Here is a 24,595-nt window from a genome sequence, read left to right on the forward strand (position 1 = left end):
CTTGGTTTTCCTTCCTGTCATTGCAAACCACAGGTGAGGCTTTCCAAAAACGAGCTAGTCAGTGCCTGTGCTGGAGGTTTGTGGTGCTGCAGACTCAGCAGCAAGTCACAGGGTGCAAAAAGCCCCAGGGACCCTTTGCAGGACTGCCTGTGCTCAGGAGGAGGGCAGGGAGGACTGCAGGCCCAGGGTGGGAACCTGCAGTGCTGCAGACACCCCTTCCTGTGAACCACCTGAGGCTCCAGGCTGAAATAACCTTCAGGGCCTGGTCCTGCAGCAGCTCCTGTGCTGGCTGCCTTTGCCCTTGTAGCCTCTGGCACAGCTGCCCAGACCTGCCCACCACTGGGTGACCTGGAAGGGTGCTGGGACCTGCCCTTCCTTCCCAAGGGAAGTGTCACCTCTGCTGAAGTGCCTCATGCTTTCTTACTTGGTGAACTGTCCCTGGCAGTTTGTATGTGAGATTGCATGGCTGAAACCATTTTAGGTCTGAGTTCCAGTCGGCCCAATTCCCCCCACAAAGCCAGGAGCTTAATATCCCTTTCCCTGAATCATCACCCTGCCACCAGCTGCCTTGTTGCTTTAAACACCTTGGTACAGCAGCCCCCCACACATCACTGCTCCTTTCCAGCACTGCTGCATGTAAAGCTGGGTGGGAGTTTTGTAATAACACTGGAATTTGTTTGGATAGATTCAAATCAAGCTGCATGAGAAGCATGCAGTCTTGAATACATCCTTATGTATTTCACATATTACTTTTCAGTATTTCTATCCCTTATTATGTTTCAATCACAACCCTTCAGGGATAAAAACCCATAGGTGTTCTGAATAGAATAGAAATAATGCAGGAAAGTAGATATATGTCTCCCATATTTACCTGGTGGTTAAAAGTCAATTGAATCTAGTTTTCAAAGGATTGAAAATTGTACCAGCTGGAAATACCTGTGTTAAATGAACAGAGCAGGGAGTGTGTGGAACAGGCAGGTGCTGGCTTGCAGTATTTTCCTCTGGAGGGAGAGGACATGACAACAGTCTGTCTGTCTACATGAATCTCTCTCATTTTAATATCTGAAGGCAGTTAAGTACTAGACAGGAATCTAAAGACATAGATCCTCCCAATTAGCTGTGGGTGCTGCCTCTGGAGCCGTTGTCACTGCCCTCTCCAAGTGCCCTCACACTGCCTGGAGGGAGATGGGAGCAATGCTCCTCCCTGTTTTGCTGCGCCAGTTTTCCTCAATTACCCTTGCCTTCATATTTAATTCTTTTTTTCCTGAGTCTGCAGAATGGCCATTTGGCTCCTGGGCTGGCAGGGCTGGACCCAGGCAGTGTGTCTGGCCTCAGGCCCAGCAGCAGCTCTGGTGTGCTGGAGCATGAAGGGCATGAATTGGCAGCAGCCTCCATCCTCCACATCCCTCCTGCAGCACAGCCCTGAACACAGAAAGGTGACAGCAGCAGGGGCTCTGAACTGTGCTGGCATTTTCTGTGTCCTGCCCGTGCCACCAGACCCAGCACAGCAACCCCAGCACGCCATGCCTGTGCCCTGCTTGCCTCTCATCCCTGACAGGTTTGGGAACTTGATGGATCTTGAATGATGGGCATGGTGAGGCCTAAACCTCACCGTGCTCCAAGGACTCGTGGCTGTGCATTTATGGGGGGAAGATGCAAAATAATGACTGAAGTGATTATACAATTCGTTAGACTTTGAAAGAATCATATTTCTGTCAGCCCTGCAGCTGTTTCTTTCTGAGTTTCACTCTGAAAAATGAGAAAGCTTGGTTCATTTAACACACGTCAAGGTGCTAATTACATCAGGGCTGGCATAAACATGCACAAGGCAGCTGCTGACCATGTGGTGGAGGGAGCAGGGTGTGCTCCCCACAGCAGCTCCCCTGCACCAGCCAAGGGCTGGGCACACCTGCAGCTCCCACTCCTGTCACCACAGAAACTGGGCACTGACTGCCCAGTCAGTCACATTTCCAGTACACACGTGGAGGTGCAAAGAACTTTGCAGCCCTTCTGGGTTTTGAGCATAATATTAGAGGGTTCTTCCCTGGGGAGACTGTAAAAGTGAAATGTTTCCCAATGTGAGATGGCCACATGGCAGATAGCTCTGATCACAGAGCTGGCCAGTTCCCCTGTGAAACACAAACCTCTCCTCTGAGTGCTGGTTTGTTCTAAAAGAGAGCAAGGCTGGCTTTCTGAGCCCATTCCTGGGCTCTTGGGCATCCCACTGGAAGCTCAGGAGCACTCCTCACTGCTGGCCCAGCAGGATCAGCTCCTGTGCTTGACTTGTTTTTGGAGCTGCTGTTCTTCACACTGACAACTTTATCCCGACTGTAGGATTCCAGCCGAGGGATTTGGGGTAATTGGAGTGGCTTTGGATACCTGCCTGCATTTCCCAGCACACACAGCCTGGTCTGTGGCTTGAAGAGCTGACCTGCTTTCCCTTAGACACTGCCCCAGAAAGGGTTTTTCACAAACTGGCAGAACTTCCCTCTCCTGCCTTTACAATTCCCATGAGTGAGGGTGCCAGCAATGGCTCAGCCCATGGGGCTGCTTCAGCCCCAGCCCTGGGGAAGTCTCCAGCTCTGGGTGCTCCTGCCTCCTGCAGGCTCCAGAGCTTCCCTACCTTGGAATCCTGAATTGCCTGATGTCGCTGGGTTTGACTGGTGCTTCTGGAGGTTAGAATGGCCATTCAAACATCAAGGCCTTCTACCTGGGAAAACAGACCTGAGAGTCGGTGCAGGCACATTTTGACAGATATCTGACACATCTGGAGGTATTTTGTTTCACCCCAACCAGCCCCACATCAGACCAAAACCACAGGTGCCAGTGCCCACCTTGGGTCTGCACTGCTCCTGGGAGATGAGAGCCAGGAAGGGAATGGGAGAGCAGCCACAGGGCAGGGACGTGGTCAGTGTGGGAAACACCAACACCACAGCACAGAGAGCTCCCTGCAGGCCACCCTCACACTGCCTCGAGCAAGATTTTAGGGGGACTAGAGCCCACAGAGCATCACTTCCAGCAGCAGTGTTAAGGACCAGCTCAGCCTCAGTCAGCTGCCCTGCCCTTGTCCCTCTGCCAGTCTGGGGGCGTGGGGGTGTGGCAGCACTTCCAGCAGCCTGGAGTTTTCACCAGGCTGGCCTCACTCTCCGTCCCCAAATCTCTCCACTCTACCTAGCCTGCTTCCCCTGGGAAGAAAGGCACAGATGGCTCACAGCAGCCTGCGGGGAGTGTGCAAGGGGAAAAGGGGGATAGGAAAAATACCAGCAAGAGCTCAACTTACTTTATTGGTGTTAAATGCCTTTCAGATGTGCTTAAAGGCCCCTGAAGGCCGAGGAGTCCAGTCACATTGCAACTAGGCTGCAGGTTCTCATTTGCTTTTAAGCCAGGCTTCAAAAGGAGAAAGGATTTGGGGTTAGATAATTCTTTTCTTCTTCTTTTTTTTTTTTTTTTTAATTTTTTTTTTCCTTTCTTTCCTTTGTTTGAAGCCAGCACTTCAAAAGCAGCATCTGCAGCTTGGCTGCAGGCTCTGGGTGCCAGAGGAGCTGGCCATCTCCTGCTGGCACAGAGGAGCCCTGCCACTGGCCCTGGGGTCAGTCCCTTGCCTGGAAGGCATCTGGAGCCAGGCTCTGTGCCCAAGCACAGCCCAAACACACTGTGCTGCTCTGGTAGGAGCTTGCTGCTGCCACTGGTGGAAGGATTGTCCAGGTACCTGTGGCTTCCTAAAGCTCCACTTTTCTCCAGCTCTCAGGAAGCTGGGATGGGAAGGAAGGATCATTGCTGTAACTGCAGGTGTGACAGTGCTGGTCCCAGCACTAATGCCTCTTCAGCTGCAGTTCCCTGAGGCCTTCCCCTCTTCATCCCACACTCTGGTCCTTCCAGACACCTTTTCAGGAAATAATTTACCTATATAAAGAAATGTTTTTTGGAGTGAGGAGAGTATAGCAGCTTTTAGCTGTGTGCAAGTCAGATCATCACTTCCATGGTCCTTTCGTGCCCTGATACAGCTCAGGGTGTTTTTGGAGGCTTTGAGTATTTTTGAAGCACTAGGCATTAGGGTAATGACAGAAAATGCCTCTTTGCCCCTCTCTGTTCTTTAGTGAGACCTCTCAAACAAGGTCCCAGTTCAGAAGAGTAAAATCCCTCCCAATGTTGCAGGTTCAGCAAGGTCTGGGGTCAGGAGCAATTGCACCCTTCTTTTGCACCAAAGCTTACACTGCAAAAAGAATTCTGCAGATCAGAGAATGCTGTTTGGAAAATCAGCACCTAACCTGGGTAGGAGCTTCAGAATAGGCCATGCTGGGGCTGAGGGAGGAGTGTTCCATGGATCTAGAAGATGTGCTCTTGTTACCTCAGAGCATCTGCAGGCATGCAAACATGGATAACTTGGGCTGAACGTACAAATCACAAGTTTGATTTGTTCTTCACAGGCACAGAGGAAAGATGGGAAGGGTAACTTCGCCCTCCTGAAGTGCAGAGGGAGAGAGCTGGTGACTTCTGTTATACTCAAGCCTCCTGTGTTTCTGTGATTCTCTGCTTGGAAAGCATGCTAATAAACATGGCAGGAGCCTTTTTTTTTTTTCTTTTTGTTAAAAACCTTTCACACTGAAGGTTTTCTAAATTGTCTAGGGGGTGGCAAGGAACCCTGTTAGTGCCTAATCCCCCAGCCCATCCTCTCAGCAAATGGCTTGTGAAAGTCATTAATTTCACTGTAATTGATTTAAACGTTGCTCAGGAGGAGGAAAAATTAAGGAAACCAATGCCACTCTGAATAGAGAATTATGTGTTCTCAATTTTCTGTCAAATTATCTCCCCACGTGCCTGTTCTGTGCTGGTTGCTGAGCAAACACCGTGCCAGGAAGTCACACAGCAAATCCCAGCTCACAGAACCTGTGATGAGCTCCAGCACCAGGGCAGGAGGCAGGAGAGCCTGCAAAAGTCTTTGCCTCCAGCAATTCACATCTGGTTGGGTGGCTCCACCAACAAAACATGGGCACATGAGGCTTTGGAAAGTGGCCATGGAAAAGCACAGAACTGGGCCTGCTGACAGCCTCCTTCAAATGGCAGTGCTTGTGGTGGTGGAACTGGGCTTTTTATGAGGAGCCACCTGTTCCCCTTGCATTACCTCATTGCTACTACTGTATCCCCAGCTGTAAAGTACTTTTAATTAAAATTATGTATTGCTCAGTAAGATTTGTCCCCTATTTTTGGTGTATCTTAGAAGATAACATTTTTTCCTTATCACTTCATCACTGGGCTTACACTTCAAAGGACTGTACCTGTGGATGTCACTGTGATCAGAATAGAGTATGTGGATTTTAGCTGAGCAGTGACGTACAATCAATGTATTTTTAAGCTGAGCTTAGCTTTATTTTGCATTTTTATTTATACCTCTGACAACTGAATGAGTGCCCTGGCTCCAAGCCATATCTCTCAATAATAATGATCTTTTCTTCAGATTCTTGGGAAATGGCTTCTCCACTGTATTGTGCATGTTCTCTTGACATCTTAATGCAGTTTCTAGGTCACTGAGCTAAGAAAAGACTATAGGTGCCACTAAAGTCTCCTTAAAGGAGAACCAGCCACAGGCTGGGCCACATTGATGGCACTTAGAGAAATCAGTTTATGTCATGTGCCACCTTCACGCTGTGCCAGATCAGTGAAAGCTGGAGCAGTGTGGTCAGGTTTCACTCCATCCTCAGGACTTCTGATGCTCCTGCCCTCGGGCCACCCGTGGTGAGTGGATGTTGCTCATGGATGCATCAGTTGTTGCAGGTCTGTGCTGGGAAGCCGAGGGACTCCCTGCAGGTCTTAGCTGACACCCACTGCCTGTTGGGCAGGGGGAACTCAGTGCTTCAGGCTCCTGTGAAGGCTGAGGGGTGAAAGCAGAAGCTCTGGGAGGTGAAGCTGTCTCAGTGTGCAGGTGGAGGTTGGTCTTGCCTTTGCCAGCCTGGAGAAACGACTTCATCCCCACTGAGTGAGTTCCTGTGGAAGGAGCTGCCTTCCAGAGGGAGGGAGGGTGTGTCCCCACAGCTCTCCCCAGTGCCACTGCTGGAGCTGGCTGTGCCCAAGAGGGGCAGCACAGCTGCAGTGATCCCCTGCTTGTGTTGTTGGATCCATATCCTGGGAGGGAAGCTCAGCCTCTCCAAACTGGGGCTGGGATACCCCTGTGTGGATACAGCATTGGTGAAGAAAACCAGAAGAACCTGGAAGCTAACAACAGCAAACTATCCATGAGCACCCCAAGATGTTAGAAGGACTATGTTCCTTAATATGCTGCAAGTGCTCCAAGGAGATGGTGCAGGATCAGGGCTGGGAGAGGTTCTGGTAGCCCCAAGCCCTCACTCTGCTGCCCTGTGTGGAGCAGTAGTCCATGGGCTGGGTGGAACAGTGAGAAACTGAGCTCTGGCCAAGCAAAACACAGAGAAAATATTCAGTGTGGTTCCTCTTCTTGCTCTCTTACCCTTCTTTTCCTCAGTTCACCTCTGCAGCTTGTGCCAAAGGACTGCTGCTGCCAACAGGACAGGCTGGAATCATTCTCTGGGGACAGGGACTGGAGCCTGGTGTCTTGCACCTGCAATAATTAACGCTTATCCTTTGTGCCAAGAGATTGGGCTGGGCACTTGACACCTGCCAGATTGAACAGAGCAATGCCTGGTGATGGATTGTCACCTGCTCATCTTCAGAGAGCCTGTGGGGCAGGGAGCAGGGCCAGGCTTCCCCTCCTGCAGTGTCCTCCAGGAGACAGAGCCACCCTGTGAGAGTGACAGACTGCCAGTGCACCCTCTGGCACCCAGAAACTGAGGTGCAGAAGTACTTTTTTTTCCCCCCACACTCTCGGGAGTTGAAACTGAGCTCAGGTGCTGTTGTTGCCTGCACCCACTGCCCCAAGGCAGGCGGCAGCATCCCAGAGGAGCTGCAGGGGCACGGACACGGGAGGTGTGGCTGGGGCAGTGTGGCTGGTGACAGTGGCATGGGGAGGAGGACAGAAGGCAGCTCTCTGCAGCATGGGGCCTTGGAGATACTTATCTAAACCAAAATCTGTCTCTTGCCTCTTTCAGCGCCTGCCATGGGCTCTGGCAGGGTGTCAGTAGCTTTGTGTCCTTGCTGGTGGCTGTCCTCTCTGTCTGGGGGGCTGGCCCACACCACCTCAGGGGTGCTTCCTGCAGGCAAAGCTGTGCTCCTGTTTTCCAGGGCATTTCATCTCTCTCCACTCCCAAGGTCTGCACAGAGCAGCCAGGGATGTGTGTGGGAAAGGCAGATGATGCTCTGGTTCCCTCGGGCTGTGGGAAGCCCCAGGTTTCAGGAGTGAGCTGTGTCCCAGACCCCAGTTTGTGCAGTGGGAGGTGACAGTGCCCCATGGGCACCGCAGGATGAGCAGGGATGGGCTGTGCCAGGACAGCACAGGGGCCAGGTTGTGTTCAGGAGCCGATGGCCTGTGCAGCCTACAAGACGGGTTGTGAGTGTCACCGTGTCCTGCTGGTGATCGCTCTGCCCGGGGACGGGGAGGTCACAGCTCCTTTCCCATCTGCATCCCCGTTTTTTTGTGTGGGTGCTCTGGTTTCAGAAGGTCTGAGCTACAGCCTGTGCTAGCGTGCACCGTGCTCTTACGTGGTGTGTTTCAGGCACGATTCAGCCATGGGTATTCAAGCCCTGAGGTGAAAAATGAGCTCCTCCTTTGTTTGCGTGTCCCTGCGCTTTGCTGGCGGGCTGAGCAGCGGAGGTCGCGCTGCCCGGCGGCGAAGCGCGCAGCGTGTGCGTGTGCAGGACAGAGCCTCCATCTCCCGGCGGCACAGCCGCATGGCAGCGCTGCCGGCGGGGCCCGGCCCGGACACGGCCGGACACGGCCCGGACACGGCCAGACACGGCCCGGACACGGCCCGGACACGGCCCGGACACGGCCCGGGACACGGTCCGGCCCGGGACACAGCCCGGACACGGCCGGACACGGCCCGGGACACGGCCCGGGACACGGCCCGGGACACGGCCGGACACGGCCCGGACACGGCCCGGGACACGGCCCGGCCTGGGACACGGCCCGGACACGGCCCGGGACACGGCCCGGGACACGGCCCGGACACGGCCCGGGACACGGCCCGGGACACGGCCGGACACGGCCGGGACACGGCCCGGGACACGGCCGGACACGGCCGGGACACGGCCCGGACACGACACGGCCCGGACACGGCCCGGGACACGGCCCGGGACACGGCCCGGACACGGCCGGGACACGGCCGGACACGGCCCGGACACGGCTCGGGACACGGCCCGGGACACGGCCCGGACACGGCCTGGGACACGGCCCGGCCCGGACACGGCCCGGGACACGGCCCGGACACGGCCCGGACACGGCCCGGACACGGCCCGGACACGGCCCGGCCGGGACACGGCCCGGACACGGCCCGGCCGGGACACGGCCCGGACACGGCCCGGACACGGCCCGGACACGGCCCGGGACACGGTCCGGCCCGGGACACAGCCCGGACACGGCCGGACACGGCCCGGGACACGGCCCGGGACACGGCCCGGGACACGGCCGGACACGGCCCGGACACGGCCCGGGACACGGCCCGGCCTGGGACACGGCCCGGACACGGCCCGGGACACGGCCCGGGACACGGCCCGGACACGGCCCGGGACACGGCCCGGGACACGGCCGGACACGGCCGGGACACGGCCCGGGACACGGCCGGACACGGCCGGGACACGGCCCGGACACGACACGGCCCGGACACGGCCCGGGACACGGCCCGGGACACGGCCCGGACACGGCCGGGACACGGCCGGACACGGCCCGGACACGGCTCGGGACACGGCCCGGGACACGGCCCGGACACGGCCTGGGACACGGCCCGGCCCGGACACGGCCCGGGACACGGCCCGGACACGGCCCGGACACGGCCCGGACACGGCCCGGACACGGCCCGGCCGGGACACGGCCCGGACACGGCCCGGCCGGGACACGGCCCGGACACGGCCCGGCCCGGACACGGCCGGGACACGGCCCGGGACACGGCCCGGCCCGGACACGGCCGGACACGGCCCGGCGCCGGGGGAGGCTGCGGGGGGCTGCGGGTGTGGGGTCCCTGCCAGGCCCAGCCTCTCCGGCCACAGCCTTGTCCTCAGTCCCCGCTGGGCTGCCAGGCCAGGGAAGCAGGCTCTGTTGGGGTTCTCTCTCTGCAACTTAGAAATGTTTGTCCTCATCCCGGAGAAGATTCTCACAAGGTTATTTTAGAGCATTCCTGCCCAGTGAAGCCTCAGCACCATCCAGTATCTGTTTTCCAAGCTTTACTGGAAGCAAGGTGCCACCACACAGGCAGTTTCAGGAGGGGGAAGCTTAGGGATTTTCTCTGATACAACCTCTGGTGCTGGCCTCGGCATGTTCACTCTCCCAAGGGTACCTCAGAAGTGAATCCTTCTGGAGTCCCCCAGAAGGCCACATTCAAAGTACTTTTCACAAATAGTAAAGAGAGTTCTCAGCATTGCAGCATTGCAGCTGGAGGCCCAGAGATTTTCCCTTTCAAGATTTGCCCTTCTCTCACTTTTCTCCCCTCTGAGTTCCTCATGAGTGTCAATTATCTGGAACCAAGGCAGACTTCATACAGACATTCACTTTCTCTTTTTTTAATTATTTTTAAAGATTTACAAGGAAATTGCAAAGACGGAAAGTGACCACAAAAGAGAAAGAACAAGACAGGGGAAGGTGGAGCTCTGCCAGCACTCCTGCAGAGCCTGCCAGGCTGCTGCTCACCCCTCAGGGCACTGCCAGCCCTTGCCCAGGCAGCTGGGGGCCACTGGCCCATGGCTGGTGGGCTGGGGGGACACTGCTGAGGCTGTGGCCCTGCTCTCTGGGTGGTTTAATTAAAGGTGGCAAAGCCACCTCCAGGGTCCTGCAAAGAGCCAGCTGCACATGCAGGGCCTGTGAGCTGCTGGCACAGCGTGGCTTGGCCCAGGTCTGCCTGTGCTTCCTGAAGTGCTCACAGACAGCAATCACTTCCCTGTGCCAAGTGCTCTCAATTGCCCATCATTTTGGAATTGTGCAAGTCTTCCCCCAGGGCTATTCTCCTTTCCAGAGATGCCAGCTGGGAAGGTTCTGCGTCCAGGGCCTCACTGTGCATCCCCCCCGGGAGCCTGGAGGTGCGGCTTGTGTGGGACAGCTGTGTCTGCAGGACAGTGGCAGCAGACCCTCGCAGAAGGTGGTGGCACTGATGGCAGAACCTCCAGGGGCTCACATGCACCATGCCAGGTCCAGGTTACAGCTGGTGCAGAGCCCGAGATGTCCTCGTGGCTGGAATGGGGATGGTGCTCACAGGTTTTCCCAGAAGCCTGGGTTCAAACACAGCCTGAGGAGCTGACAGCTGCCCCCAGGTGCCTCCCTCCAACCGGGAGGGAGAGTGGGAGAAGGAGGGGCAGGGAGAGGGGAAGTGCCTTTTCCTGGTCCGCGTACCCAGGGGCTGTGCTGCCTCTCAGACCACAGCAAGCTCCTTCAGCCCAGGGAAGGGGGGAGCTCACCCCACCCGCTGAGCAGTCTGTGCTGACTCTGCCCTGTCCCCCCAGGTGTCCCTCAGCCAGGAGTGCACCCGTGCCATCATGAAGCTGATGTACTGCCCGCACTGCCGGGGCATGGCCAGCGTGAAGCCGTGCAACAACTACTGCCTGAACGTCGTCAAGGGCTGCCTGGCCAACCAGGCCGACCTCAGCACCGAGTGGAAGTACCTGATGGGTGAGATGGCCTTTCTCTGCTGCAGCACTGCTGCCTCCCACCCTCCAGCTCCCCGAGGCTGGGTTTGGCCAGTAAAGAGGATGGCGTGGGGCTCGGGGAGGTTGTTGGCAGTGGCAAAGCTCTCGGTCCTCTTTGATGCTGCCCGCACAGCATCGCCAGCAAGCTCCTCTCTCTTTTTTTCACACTGTGCATGCACAGCTGGAGTCATCTGGGACCTGGGACACCTTGGCGTTTGTCTGGGCTCACAGAGGGCAGCACTAGAGGAGATGGCCTTGGGCTTGGCCTTGTTTTCCCTTGCCTTGGCAGCTGCTGGCTGGCCAGCAAAGCTGCCAGCTCAGCCCCAGCTGCAGCCCCCAGGCTGGCTCGGGGTTGGCATTAAGAACAAAAACCCCACCAAAGTCAAGGAGTGTCACCTGCCTCTCAAGGGACACTGCAGCAGATGGGAAAGCAGAGCAGGTGCTGCCAGGAGAGGTGCCCAGGCCAGTTGTACCACAGCTAACTGGAAATGCTCTGTGGGAGCAACTGGGAGCCTGTTGCAAAGGAGGGGGAGGAATTGTCCCTTGCCCAGGAGTTCAGTGCCCTTTGGCCTTTGTGACCAGAGCCAGGCAGCTGTTCTGTCACTCTCTGCAGGCAGGACGGCAGCCTCTCTCCTGAAACACCACTTTACAGCTTTCCTTGATTGACAGGGAAGCAATTCCATGTGCATTTTGCATTTATTCTGGCTTCCTCTTCCCAAGAGACACTGTCAAGGGGTGACAGCTAGGAGGAAATTGGAACTTCTTTCAAATTGCAGTTTTACATTTCAGTGTCAGAGGTCACAAACTGATCAAGGACGGGAGCAAATTGTGGAGTCAAAGGCAGCAGTTCAGTGTCAGTGTCCTTCCTTCACCCTTCTCCAGGCCCTTCTGTGTAGCCAGGGATGATTTTGTTACACTAAATACAGAGTTACTCTTTCAGTTTGACAAATTAGGGCAGGTCAAATTAAGGGAGATTTTTATAGTAAGTGGTTCAAATTTAATTTATCACTATTTAAGGGTGCAGCCTTTGATTTAAATGTCTGTATCTCAAGATTAGTGCTCTGCAAGGCACTATTTGTCTGAAATACACAGTCTCAAAGATGACATCACAACCCCTGAGTGGCAGCAAAATTAAACTGCAAGCTCTTCAGTGTTACAGGAGATTTTATTTCCCAGAATACAAAAAAAGTTACCAAAATTTACCCCCTTATATTGAGAGCATAAAGGCTGTCCTTGCTTCAGACCCAACTGGAGTTTTGAGAATTGTCTCTGGGGGTAGGCAGAGATTGGTAATTCTTTGTAAGATGTAGGAAATTGATTTATAGAAAATTCTATACGGTAATCCAACCATCCAAAGTCCAGCAGTAAGCCAAGCACAGTCCCAAAGCAGCCATCCAAGCAGGAACTTCCAGGCAGGTGGGAATGCTTGGACATCAGAGCTTTCCAAGAGAAGCTGAGAGCTGAGGCAGCCCTCAGTCACTCCCTGTCCTGTTTACCAGTTAGCTGTGGGCATACTGATCTGCTTCTGTACCTGTATAGCCTGATCTCTCCCTGGCTGTTGTCCTTCCAGAGGTGAAGGTGAGAACGATTACTGCTTTTCTCCCTCCATCACTGCCACAAAAACTATTTCCCACATCCACTACCTCTTGCACCTTATTGACCAATTCTCCCACTTTCTCCTGGCTGCAGTGCTTTGCTGAAGACGTGCACTGAGTTAGGAGGGTGAGGGCCAAGTATGGTTCTGTTTCTTAATAATTCTGTACCAGTTTTCTGGTTTTCCTTTCTGTATCACCCAGGGAAATGCTGGTTACTTTAGGTGAACACTCTACCCAAAGTGTATTTGCCGTTTGCAGGAAGTTCCTTTGCCACAGAGAGTGGCTTTACCTGCATAAAGTAGGGAAAACAAGTGTGCACCTGGGCAGTGGTGAAAATGGAGAGGTGTGTCCCAACAAGGAGACCTGCCAAGGGCCCAGCAGCTTCTCCCAGCCAGCACGAGCTGATCTTTGCCCTGGTTTGCCCAGAGTGATGATGGGAGCTGTCCCTGCCTTGTTCTCCAGATTCCCTGATCGGGGTGGCCGATCGGATCGACGGGCCCTACAACGTGGACACGGTGATCGGCACCATCCATGTGAGGATCTCTGAAGCCATCTCCAACCTGCAGGAAAACAGAGACTCCATCACCAGCAAGGTAGGAGCGTGTGCCTGGGCCTGCCTGAGAACTCACCATGTGCAGCTGCCAGGACCAGGTGCTCTTTTGTGCTCACTCTTCAGCTGAACTGGGAGAGACGAAGAGTGAAAGAGAGCAAATGCCCACTCTTTTAATGATAATTACCTTGCTTCCTACCACCCATCTGACACAGGCAAAAACCTTTGCGGGTGTTTCCAAATACTGCTCCCTGCCACATCCAGCCAGCCTCCTTTGGGTACAGGCACAGGAGGTGGGACTGCATACACAGTGATGGAGGGGGCATGTGCCATTTGCAGTCAGGGCCCTCTGTGCTGAAGAGTTCTGAGATGTTTTGGCTGAGCTGAGGCACTTACACAAAGTGCACAGTCCCCAGTGACAGGAGGCAGCTGCTTTAACCTGCCTCGAGGGGATCTTCTGCAGTGGAAACACGGGGCTATCAGGTGGTACCATGGGACAGAGCTGCAATCTGGCAGTCCATCTGGAGAGTACAAACCAGGCTCACCTGAGGCTCACCTGCCTTCCAAGAAGTATGTGTCATGAAGGTCTCTCTGTCTTCTATTTTTAGTATATTTATCCACTTAACCACAATCACCTCTGTAGCTGCAGGTAAGAGAAGCTTTGGGAACAAAAAGCCCTCCAGGGCTCCTGCCTTTTGCCCAGACACTCCCCAGGTCCTGCAGCTATCCCACAGTCAGGGCAGAGATGCAGATGAAAGAAGTGGGACAGGTTCTAACTGGGTTTTGGATAAGGGAAGGGCCAGAAGTGCTACTTGGCAAACAGGAATTCACTGGCACACATCAAAAGCACTGACAGCCGTGTGCATCCAAGTTCTGGGTTAGGTTTCTTTTCTGACATGAAAGGCAATGTTCTTTCTGCCCTCCTTAGGTGAGACTGAGGCTTTCCATATAAAAGCAAAACCATGGTGTGGGAAAACACAGCATCATCTGCAAAGAAAGGTGTTTCCAAGGGGAATACAGTAAATCTGGTGAAATGAAAGGGGCTAAACAGTCTAGGTGGTGTCTGATTGGAGCAACCAAACATGTTTGATAAGCTCCTCAGTATGACCTGGTGACCAGGTGAATGGGGCACTCTGCTGGTGGCACAGCTAGCAGAGGACAGGAGCTGCCAAGCTCTGAGCTCTGTTTTTGAGCATGGCAAAGCCATCAGGTCAAGGATGTTGTTGTCAGCTGAGTTCAGGACTGTCCCATCTCAGAACCAAGGGCATGACCCAGACCAAGGGCACTGCTGTTAAGGTAACCTCCCAGTCTGACCAGGCAGGAGGCACTCTGGCAGCCACGCTGCCACCATCAGAGGCTGTCACTGCAGCCCCTGGGAGTGGCAGGTCACAACCCTGGGTCCCCCCTGACTCCTGCACACCCCACTCACAGCCAGACCAGGTCTCACCGGTTCCATCCCAGGTTTCCCACGGCAGTCTCAGATCTCTCCATCCATAAAGCAGTTTATTCACAGCACAGTTACACAAAAAAGGCTTGAGCTGGTGCCTGTGAGGACAGCAAAGGAACCCCTGGGCTTTTATCCCCTCCCAGTGGAAGCAAGCAGGAGCCTCACCATCTCTCTCAGTGTCTGGGCACCTGGCTGGGGTTCACAGCACCAGAGCTGAACCTACAGCTGCACCCCAGCCATCTGCAAGGAATGCACTTCTCCACACAGAATGCCTTCTTTCAGAGGAGCCAGGAGTGGCACCCTCAGTCCCAGCCTGTCCTGGGATCTGGGTAAAGCTCTAGGGAAGCACTTGTGGTACTGAGGCTTGTGTTCAGGGCAGCACAGAGCCCTCTCCCTGCTTCCTCACACTTCCCTTTCTCCCTGTGGCTCTCTTGGATTTCAGGCACCAGGAGCTGTCAGAGGCTGCAAATGCCTATTAGCTCTCACTGTTCAGGAGACCAGTGACCCCTCAGTCTGCTGGAGCTGTGTTTTCTCCAGCAGTAGTTTGCATTTCTCACCTGAAGCATTTAGAGTGGCCAGGGGTTCGCCTTGGTACCACACTGTGCTGGAGCTGCCGCTGTCCTGGGCATGTTCCCAGACTTTTATCTCCTGGGAAGGGGCCAGCAATGGGCCAGTAAGATACAGCAGTTAAACCAAGGTTTTGTCTTGGTAGAGCCAAGTTGAAAATGCTCTACATGCAATTTTCAGGGTGGGTTTTTTGCACAGCAAACGAGACCAATGAACAAACAAATTGGCTTGGTGCTGAACTGCTGGAGTCATCAGATCCATCTGGTCAGCGGGACAGGGCAGCCCAGGAGGGGCCTTTGGGGGCTGAGTGTCCCTCAGACACACGGACAGTCACTCCTGGCCAGGTTAGCACTTGGCTGCCAGAATGCAGGAGCCAGCACGTCCAGCAGGTGCACGAGCTGTGGCAGCAGAGCTCTGCCTGTGGCCCTGCCTCCTCTGCTCTAAGGGGACACCAGGCAGGGTCACATTTATCAACAGCTTCTGACAGCTCCCTGGAAACCACAACAAGCTTGGAGCTCTCTTCAAATCAGGTGGCTTCCTTTGTAAAGGCTGGCATATTCTGACTCAAAGTGACAGTGCAAAGTGCCTCCTGACCTCTGATGCTTTGTCCAGCCTGGCCCTCTGAGCTCTCCTGCCACCAGTGAGGCTCAGCTGCCCAGCCCTGGTGATCTGCAGCAGAGCTGTTGCTGCCTGGACAGGTGATGCAGACTGGGAGAGGCAGGTGTTTCCAGGACACCCTTCATCTCACCCTAGAGGCCAGGTATGAGGATTTGTACCTTCCAAGTGCTTCTGCTGCCCTCTGGCTACAAAGCTCACCTGGGTAGGTAAATAGGATGATAGGAGGTACCTGCAGATAACAGATGAATCAGTTCTGCTGCCTCATTTGCCCCTGAAACATCCAACCTGACAGACTGTGGCACATTGCTGTCCTTGAAGTGCCCTGTTGGAGGCACATTGATTTCCCAAGTGGGGATGTTGATTGCAGGAGTCATGGGGATAGTCCCACCTTGGTCTGTTGTCCATCAGTGAAGCTCCCATGCTCTGTAGTCTTGAAGCCCACACCACTGATGTAATGAGTGTGAGCAGCTCCCATCTTTTTCTTCCAGAATTTTATTTTCCAGTCATAAGAAGAACAGATAAAATGCTATAAATAACTTAATATCAATATTGGTGACTCATCCAAAAACATGTGTTACTGCTGACTGTTTTGCTTGATAGTGGTAACCAAAACCAGTTACAATGTGCTGAAAACACATCTGGCACTAGAAACTAAGCCAGAATCTCTGAGAATCTTGGCAATAGGAAGGATAAACATACTTAAGAAGGAAAAAACCCCATAACTGTGGAGTGTTAAATAATTAAAGGAATAGTATCGAAACATGGGATAGAGAGTTTGGTTTCTTTTTCAGGTATTCCAAGGCTGTGGAAATCCCAAAATCAGCACAAAAGGCTCGAGTAGTGAGGACAAGAAGAGACGGGGGAAGGTGACATTGGAAGCCAAATCCTCTGCCCAGGCCCTGGAGATGCTGGTGGGTTTGTGTCTGGAGCTGCTCCTGGGCCCTGCGGGTCGGGTCACACGTGCTGGGGCTGCTGAGCTGCACACCTGGAGAAGATCAGATCAAGGGCTGGTGTAACCCAAGCAGACCTGGTCTCCTTGCCTCTGCACAGGGTTGTGTATCAACAGTCTGTGTTGCTGATAACCAATTTCCCAGGGATTTGGTGCCAGACTTACCTGAAAAGGCTCCTAGTCTGGTGGTCTTCTCCTAACTGGTCTTTGGGTACTGGAACAGTCCTTGGCATGTAACATTTAGCCTTGGGCACTTGGGTTGATGATTGGTTCTTTAGGGGAAGGTTGACAATACATCCTATTTTGTATTAAAACAGATTTTTTAGAATATGCAGAATGGTAGAATATGCAGAATCCTTGTACTTTCCTCCACCCTGGGCCACCCCAGAGCTCCCGTGGCCCTGAACATCCCCTTTGCTTACAGGTTTTAGATGCCAAAGGGAATCTGACAGCTCTCAAGACATACTGGATCACCTTGCCCAGCAGCCTGTGCAGCAAAAAAGTAATGGCCAGCTCAGCATCAGATGACAAATGTTGGAACGGGATGACCAAGGGCAGGTATGCAGTGGGTCACAGTGCCAGGAGCACCAATCTGGGCTGAGAGGAAGGGTTTGAAAAGGCACATGTCATCACAGCCAGCCCCACTTGTTCAGAGTGAGCAGTCTGTGCCTGCCCGTAGAAATGCTGCATTTCCAGAAAACCTCATACCTGGGAATGTCAGGCCTGGTGTCATTTTGCTGTGTGTTGAGGGTTAAGCACTGAAATGCACTCACCATGAAGTAACTGTGTTGTTTTCTACTAAGGAAGTTGTTTTGCAATTCCACATGCACTCAGAAGGCAGCAGGGCTGGATTTACCACCCAAGCTCCAGAGCTGCTGCAGAGAATTGCATACACATCCCTCTAGCCACACCTGCTCTGAAATGCTGCTCCCTCTGAGAGGGGGCACCTGGGGGACATCAAACAGCTACAGAAACAGTTCCTACCACAGCCAAGGTTAAAGGACTCCTGAGGGGAGAGTGGTAGCTGCTGCCTTCTCTTCTCTCTTCAGTTCTCTTGGGCTTGGCTTTGCCAGCCTGAAGTCAGCACCTTCAGTTCTTCCATATTTCACATTGTTGCCAGCAGTGTCCCAAATCTGCCAGAGAAGCAGGACCAGGGCACTGTGAAGGCAGCAGTGCAGCTCTGGTTAACAGCTCCCAGCTAATTAAGCTTCCCTGGGAGCCTGCTGGTCAGACTGGGCTGGGGCCAGTCAGTGGTCCCAGGCTGTCAGTCTCCACAGGATTTAACCAAGCAGGGATTAAAATGCTCTCAGCCTCCCATATGGACAGAGATTTTCCATAGGGGAGTGTCACTGTGGGCCCATTGTACCAGCCTGGGAGCAAGCCCTCTGTCTTTCCTGAGGAAATCACACCCCATGCTGGGACAGGAGTGCTGCAAGGCCACCCAGCCACCTCCTGCAAGCTGAGACCCCTCTGCTGGGGTCTGGCCATGGCTGCATGGCTTGGCCACCCAGGGAGCTGGGCTGCCCAGCAAACACGAGCTGCAGAGGCTGTTCCATAAGTCAGTGGCACTGAGTGCAGCCTCTCTGGGGTTCACAGAGCCTGGATTATCCCTGGTGTCAGGAAGAGCTGAGCTGAGCTAGGGGGAGACATCTAAACCTTCTGCCTTCCTTCCTAGTTACCTGCCTGAGGTGATGGGGGATGGCTTGGCTAACCAGATTAACAACCCTGAGGTGGAGGTGGACATCACCAAGCCAGACATGACCATCCGCCAGCAAATCATGCAGCTCAAGATCATGACAAACCGCCTGGGCAACGCCAACATCGGCAACGATGTGGATTTCCAAGACACGAGTGAGTGGAGCACAACCAGAGAGGTTCAGGGGGGGCTGAGGGGGGTCCAGCAGTCCTGCAGCCCGCACAGGTGTCCCTGCAGAGGCTGCTGCTGGGCCTGGGGCAGGGAGCGGCTGTGGCAGCCTGGCTTTTGGCTTGGGGCTGCTGAGGGGCTGCTTGAGTGCAGTTTGTGGGGTGGCTGAAGGTTGTGCTGTTCCCAGTGCCCCACTGAAACCTGCAGGGCTGTCCCCACTCCCAGCCCTGCTGACAGGGCCATTGCTCCTGTCTGCTCAAGTTTCCAGCTGCTGCAGCAAGCGGTGATTAAAGCCAGCAGGAGGTCAGGTGTGAGCTTGTATCCCACGCTGAGGGAGTGGCCAGGGTAGGGCTGGTGGCCAGAGCTCCCGGGGTTGCAGCAAGGGAGGGCCTTGCCCACCCTAAGGAAGGCAGTGTGTGCTCACCCCACCTCTGTTTCTGTGCAGGTGACGACATGAGCGGCTCCGGGAGCGGGGACAGCTGTCCTGATGACGTCTGTGGCAAAAGACTTTCTAAGAGCCCCAGCACCAGGCAGCCAGAAACACACGCTATTCCCAAGCAGTCTGGACACGGTGTCAGTGGGGCCAGCAGCAGATCTTTGCCTTCTGCCTCCCTCCTCCTCCTCCTCTCGGTGGCTGTCATCGCCGCGCAGCACTTGTGGCGGTAACTCACTGGCACAGCCAGGAAACAGACTGCGGCTGAGGGCTTCACTTCGCCAAAACCAACCAAGCAACCAACCAACCAACCAAAGGACATATTTAATTCACCTTGGCAAAAAAAAAAAAAAAAAGGAAAAAAAAAAACAAAAAAAGGAGGAGAAAAAGGTTTTCAGAAGGTTTCAGTTGTTTGCTATTTCTGGCAGTGCTCGAGCTGTTTTCTTCTTTCTAGGTCTTTCCCCAGTGCTGGGCCCTTCTTTCCATACCTCATTGTTTTACTTTTGTTATTGCCACAAACTGGCTCCTGGGCTGACACGAGCCTTTGCAGAGGGCTGCAGGGGAACTTGGCCGAGCCCTCCGAGGGCAGCTGTGCTGCTGCTCCAGTGGAATATGCAATTGCCCTGCCCCTGTTCCCAGCGCCACGGGCAGCGCCGGCTCCACCGCGGGGAGAGCGGGATCCTCGGCACGGCTCCCGGGCTGCTTCAGGGGCTCTCTGGGTGCCTCCTCTGTGCTTCCTAGCTGGGCAGAGATGGCCCTTCACTTCCAGTGCTGGTCGTAGGAGCGTGAGCAGGTTTGGTGGGTTGAACTGAAAGAGTTTGGCAGTGGCTGTTGGACCCTTTTTCTTTGGAAAGGTCACAAGTGGGTTTCTTGACTAGAGCTCGTAGCTGACAACAATTTGAAATGTAGGTTTCCTACATCTATGTGACTGGGAATGAGTGTTAGGGGTTGGGGTTTGGGGTACTTTTTCTTTGCATGCTAGTTGGAAAGCCATTTTTTACCCAAGTAACAATGGTCCAATTTCTACCTGCAGTGCAGTACCATTGTAGGTAACAGAGAGATGCAAATATACACAGTGGGATTCTCTGTGTGACAGACGGTTGTGCTGCCTCCTTCTCTGGCCCCAGACATAGATAGGAATCCGTTTTTTCTTGGTAATGAGATCAGGGACGTTTTACTAACTGGAGCTTTGGGACTGGTTGTGCCCCTTCAAGCAGCTGCCTTAGGGCAGAGAGGGGCTGGTGGGGGTCACCATGGGCCCTACCCAGAGCACTGGCTCAAGGCAGCACCCACCAGGGGGAATGTGAGAATGGGAAACATTTTGTTTGGGATTTCTTTTTACCTTTGGTGTTTGTTTCAGTTGTACTGTAGGTTTTTAATGGATTCCCACTTTCCCTGTTCCTTCCCCATAATCCAAATCACCTTCCCTAACCCCTGCAGGCACAGGCTGAGCCAGTGGGTCAGACACCACTGGCAGCCCTGCTCTGGCTCAGGGGAGGGCCAGGCTCACCCTTTGCTGCCCTGTCCCACCACTCACCAGCCTTTGGGTGGCATGGGCAGCTGCCCTAACCCCAGATTGCTTGGTGGGGTGGGCTCTGTGCCAGGTTTTCAGACTGGGGTGGTGAGTGAAGGTATAAATGTCCTGCTGTAGCTGTAGGAGTGTCTGTGCTTGTTAGGGACGTGTGTCTGGGGCTTCCAGAGGCTTCTGTGCCTGATGAGCAGCAAGCTGGAGCCGTGGGTGTAGCAGATGCTGGTTACAACCCAGTCACTGTGACTGCTGGGGCCAGGAGCACACACAGGTTGGGTTTGAGCTTCACAGGTTGGGCTGACAGGGAGGGCAGAGCTGGGCCTGTCTCTCGCACAGCATTTGAGCATTTCTGTTCTGTCTTGCCAGAGGAGATTTGCCTTTGGGCTGAGCAAACATTGTGGGGTTGGGGTTTAGCTGTTTTCTAAGAAAGGGGAAAAAAAACCCCTCATTTTTAACATGCAGTTTCTGAAGTGTGCAATTTAAGGAAAGATGAGGACATGAGCAAGGTAATATGAGTTCACTTCCTGCCCTCCCTGGGGCACAGTGGCACTGAGGGTGTATTAAACGAGGCAGAGATTTTAGGCCAGCTTTGACCAGCCTCTCCAAGTCACAGTGATTAATGTCACTGACTGTGCATCCTTTCTCCTTGAAAGGCAAAATCATACCCGGTCTGGTCGGGTGTCAGAAATGAACACTGGTGTGCTGGACAATTGCTGAAGGACAGACAGTGGCCACTACACCCATCAGAACCCTGGAGAGGATAAATGTAAGCAGTGGTTTTGTCTAGATTTATTTACTTCACATGATTTTTACTGCTCTAAAGAGTTCCTATCTTTTCTTTTTAACTCTTTTAAACAGAATTTCAAATACAAATTTAACCTTCCGTTACAACAATCCCCACAACCAATCCTGCAGAAGCTTTACATCCAAAGCAAAAAAAAAAAAAAAAAAAAAAAGCTGGAGAGGGAGGAAGAATTAAAACATTGTACCCTCATCAAAACACAGTTGGGTTAGGGTTTTAACACATGGATGCTGAGGTCAGTGTTCTGCTTTGCAGAATGGGAGCTTGAAAGTCACTTTGCATTTCTGTGCAATTAGTTTTTGCTGTCTGCCTGTTATCCTCAAAACCTTCTTATGGGCCCTTTTACATCTTAAATGTGAAGCCAGGAATTTACTGATTATCCAGTTAGTATTTTAACAATTTAATAGCCCAAATTAGTGGTTCTGTTACAAGAAAAAAAAAAAAACAAAACTGTTAGTTCAAATCAATAAGACAAAACCTCAAAGAAACAGTAAAATCTGTTATGCAGGGGAAACCCTTCCTGAAGCCTTCACCTCCGGGCTGGGGTGGAGCACCCCCTTCCACATCCCTCCTGACCCTGAGGCTGGCAGCTTGCACCTTCCAGAAGCCAGGCCAGGGTGGGAGCAGGAGAGCAGCTGAGGTGAGGGCAGTGCAGGGGGCTCGGCCGCTCTTGCCCAGCCATGCTCAATGGTGGTGGTGGCCCTGCACCTGCTGGGGTTGGTTTTGACATCTGTCCACGGGCAGCCTACACTGCTGCTTTTCGTTGGTCCCTGGTTTCTCAGTTTTTCTGTTCTCCCTTGCTCTGAAATTGTTTCCCCAGCTGCTGCCATTAAGTGCCCTGGGGTTGTGGTTGGCCATGCCACCTTCCCCAGGAGCTGAAATGGCCTAAAGCCCCCAGGACATCAACTCTAAACTAAAGCAAACTAATTACTGCTGACTAAACAACCACTGTTGTGGCTGAACAAGCTGAAATCAGCCCAGGTCCAGAGCCTGTGGTCAGGCAGGTGCAGAACCTGGAGCCTTTCAGTGCTTATAAATGACATTTCCTGGGCTGCTGCCTGCTGGAAAACACTGTGACACACCTCCCCGTGGCTGGTGGCTGCTCTGGGCTGGCTGCATGAGGGGATCCCTGAGGAACTGGGCTGGCTGGGGAGAAACATCTGCTTCCATGTTATCAAGATGGTGATCCATCGTGTTCTGGTGTGAAAAGGCCTCATACTTGACAGGGGTGTGGAGGGGGTGAAGGAAAAAATATTTACAAAGGCCCCGTCCCTGGGAAGGGGAGAACCATAAATGGTGGATTTCCAAGTGTCTCTGTCTTTCAGCCTTCTCTTTGTGCCATAGAGTGTGTGTTTTAAACAATGGTGAGGGTCTCAAAAGGCTTTGAGAGCACAGCTACTTCTCATTTACAAATGACAAGCTGCCTGTTGTTTTCTGGTGAGCTTGGTAGGGGCTAAGGTATAGCAGAATATCTAAAGTCCACCTTTGCTTTAAACAGATGCATTTCTATCTGCAGGAGTAAGAATTATTTCACTTATCAGCATAGCTGGACAGTTATCTATTTCTTTCTGTTACCAAGGTACTTGTAACTCTCTTGCACTGTTTATCTAAAGTTGAAATATGTTCTTTGAATCCTTGTATAAATAAAAAGGCTGGAGACAAATCTGTATTTACAGGGCAATTATTTCTTCTCCATTTAAGCCGGGTCTGGCATTTTCTTTCTTTTTCACTTGTTGAAGCACAGCTGAAGGGCCAGGGCAGGGGCCCTGAGGAATGGAACCGTGTTTCAGCCACAAGTGTGTAATGGGCTGATGCAGCGTTGGCAGTAGGGATTCACCTGTGTCCCTGCAGAGGAGCACTGCTGGGTTCTGTGGATGTGTGTTCATGGCAACAAGGTGAGCCTGGCCTGAGGCATCACAGTGAGGATCCTAAGTTGTCTCTTTCTCATCTAGAAGCACAGAAAGTCATGGCATAACAGTGTAAAAAATCAGAAATGTCCTTGGTATTCGTCCAGCTCCACCAGTGCAGCTGCTGGACAGGCTCACAGCGAGCAAAGCAGCGAGGGGGTGTTTGATCTCCAGCACGTGCTTGAGACTGAACTGGTGCAGCAAAAAGGTTTGTGCTTCATCTCTGTCCACTTGCAGAAGTGGGTGAATGCAGCTGTCAAGGTGATGTGTTGGAAGCTGCTCATGAAATGTCTAAGAGAGACTTGGTAACTGAAAATTCCTAAACATGTATCTTTCTGCCTGGAAGCAAATATCAGCTAAATTTAATAAACTGACTGATATCCTTAAGTGAGTAGGTATTTATTTAGGCTCCTGTCCTGCAGCTACAGCTATCTGCACCATGTCCACACATTTATATAAATACAGACAAGTGCAAAAATACACTTCTCCTTGGAAAAGTTTTGTGCACACCAGTTGCCTGCTTTGCCTCCTTGGTGTCTAATTATGACCTGAAATAACAGCGTCTTATGGCTTGGTGTTTACTAAAGGTGCCTGAAAACATTTCTGCAGTTCATAATGTCATGAACACTGTATGTTTGCAAATTCAGTGCCGAGAGCTTGCAGGAGGTGTAGGGTGTGGTACAAGCTCAGTTCCTGCTCCACTGCAGCCACACATGACTGCTTCCCTAGGCATGGAAGGCTTCAAGGCTTTCAGCAGCAGCCCAGCACATACCGGGAGCTCACCAAGCCAGCGGGGCCAGGCACTTTGCAGGTGCATGGCAGGAGGACAGGAGACAGCCATTGTGACTGGGGCTGCTGCCTTCAAGACCAGAAATAGCCCAGCCAAATCTGGCCCGAGGCATCAGACCCTTTCTAGCGAGGGGGTGAGGCTGTCACCCTGCAGTTCAACCATCTTCTTACAGAGGCAGCAACTGGCTTCACTGCCAGGAGATGGCATTTGTGTTTAACTTACAAATTACTCTGTGTGTAGTGACAGCTGGCCTGTTCTAAGTCCTCCTCTGCATAGAGACCTGGGGCAGGGCAGGCTGGTGGGAAGGGCCCTCCTTTCTGGCATGAATGACCATCCTGAAGTCAGCTGCAGGCAGAGCCAATAAACATCCATAGCCTCAGAGAGAGGGAGCTCAGGTGCAGCCCAGTGGCATTTGCTGGTGCTAAAGTGACAAGAATGGTGCCCTGAGATGGTGTCACCTGAGTAACACCTGGACCAGCGCTGGGATGAGTTACTGGTAAACCAGTAACTCACACCAGGCTTGTCTGGCAGATCCCAGAGCAATCTGATGGGCTACTGGCACCCACACAGATCAGTGGAGGGTTCATGGCACAGCAAGTGTGATGCCATGCAAAATCAAGATCACGGTTTTGGCATGAACTGGAGTGTGCCCATAAAGCACCACCCAGGGGCTCTGCAAGGGCCCAGGAAAGGCCACTGATGAGTGCAGGCAGAAAAAGGATGAGCCTCTGTCAGAGGAAGGTAGGGCAGCAGCTGGCTCTTTTCCACAGCGTGGGGAATTGATGTGTGCCTGTCCCACAAGGGAAAG

General features: G+C 53.4%; 1 protein-coding gene across 1 annotated transcript in view; it reads left to right on the top strand.

Moving 5' to 3' along the window:
• GPC1 (glypican 1) overlaps window positions 1-22,753 on the top strand; it is a 200,934-nt gene extending 178,181 nt beyond the window's left edge. The window contains exons 4-9 of the mRNA XM_021555775.3: window positions 10,555-10,720; window positions 12,795-12,925; window positions 16,306-16,425; window positions 16,888-17,021; window positions 18,139-18,314; window positions 18,773-22,753. Coding sequence (XP_021411450.3) covers window positions 10,555-10,720; window positions 12,795-12,925; window positions 16,306-16,425; window positions 16,888-17,021; window positions 18,139-18,314; window positions 18,773-18,993 — 948 coding nt within the window. The 3' untranslated portion in view covers window positions 18,994-22,753. The remainder of the gene's footprint in view (window positions 1-10,554; window positions 10,721-12,794; window positions 12,926-16,305; window positions 16,426-16,887; window positions 17,022-18,138; window positions 18,315-18,772) is intronic.
• The last annotated feature ends 1,842 nt before the right edge of the window (window positions 22,754-24,595 follow it).

The sequence above is a fragment of the Lonchura striata genome, chromosome 9, assembly GCF_050655825.1.
Source record: "Lonchura striata isolate lonStrDom1 chromosome 9, ASM5065582v1, whole genome shotgun sequence".
In the NCBI taxonomy this organism is placed as follows: Eukaryota; Metazoa; Chordata; class Aves; order Passeriformes; family Estrildidae; genus Lonchura; species Lonchura striata.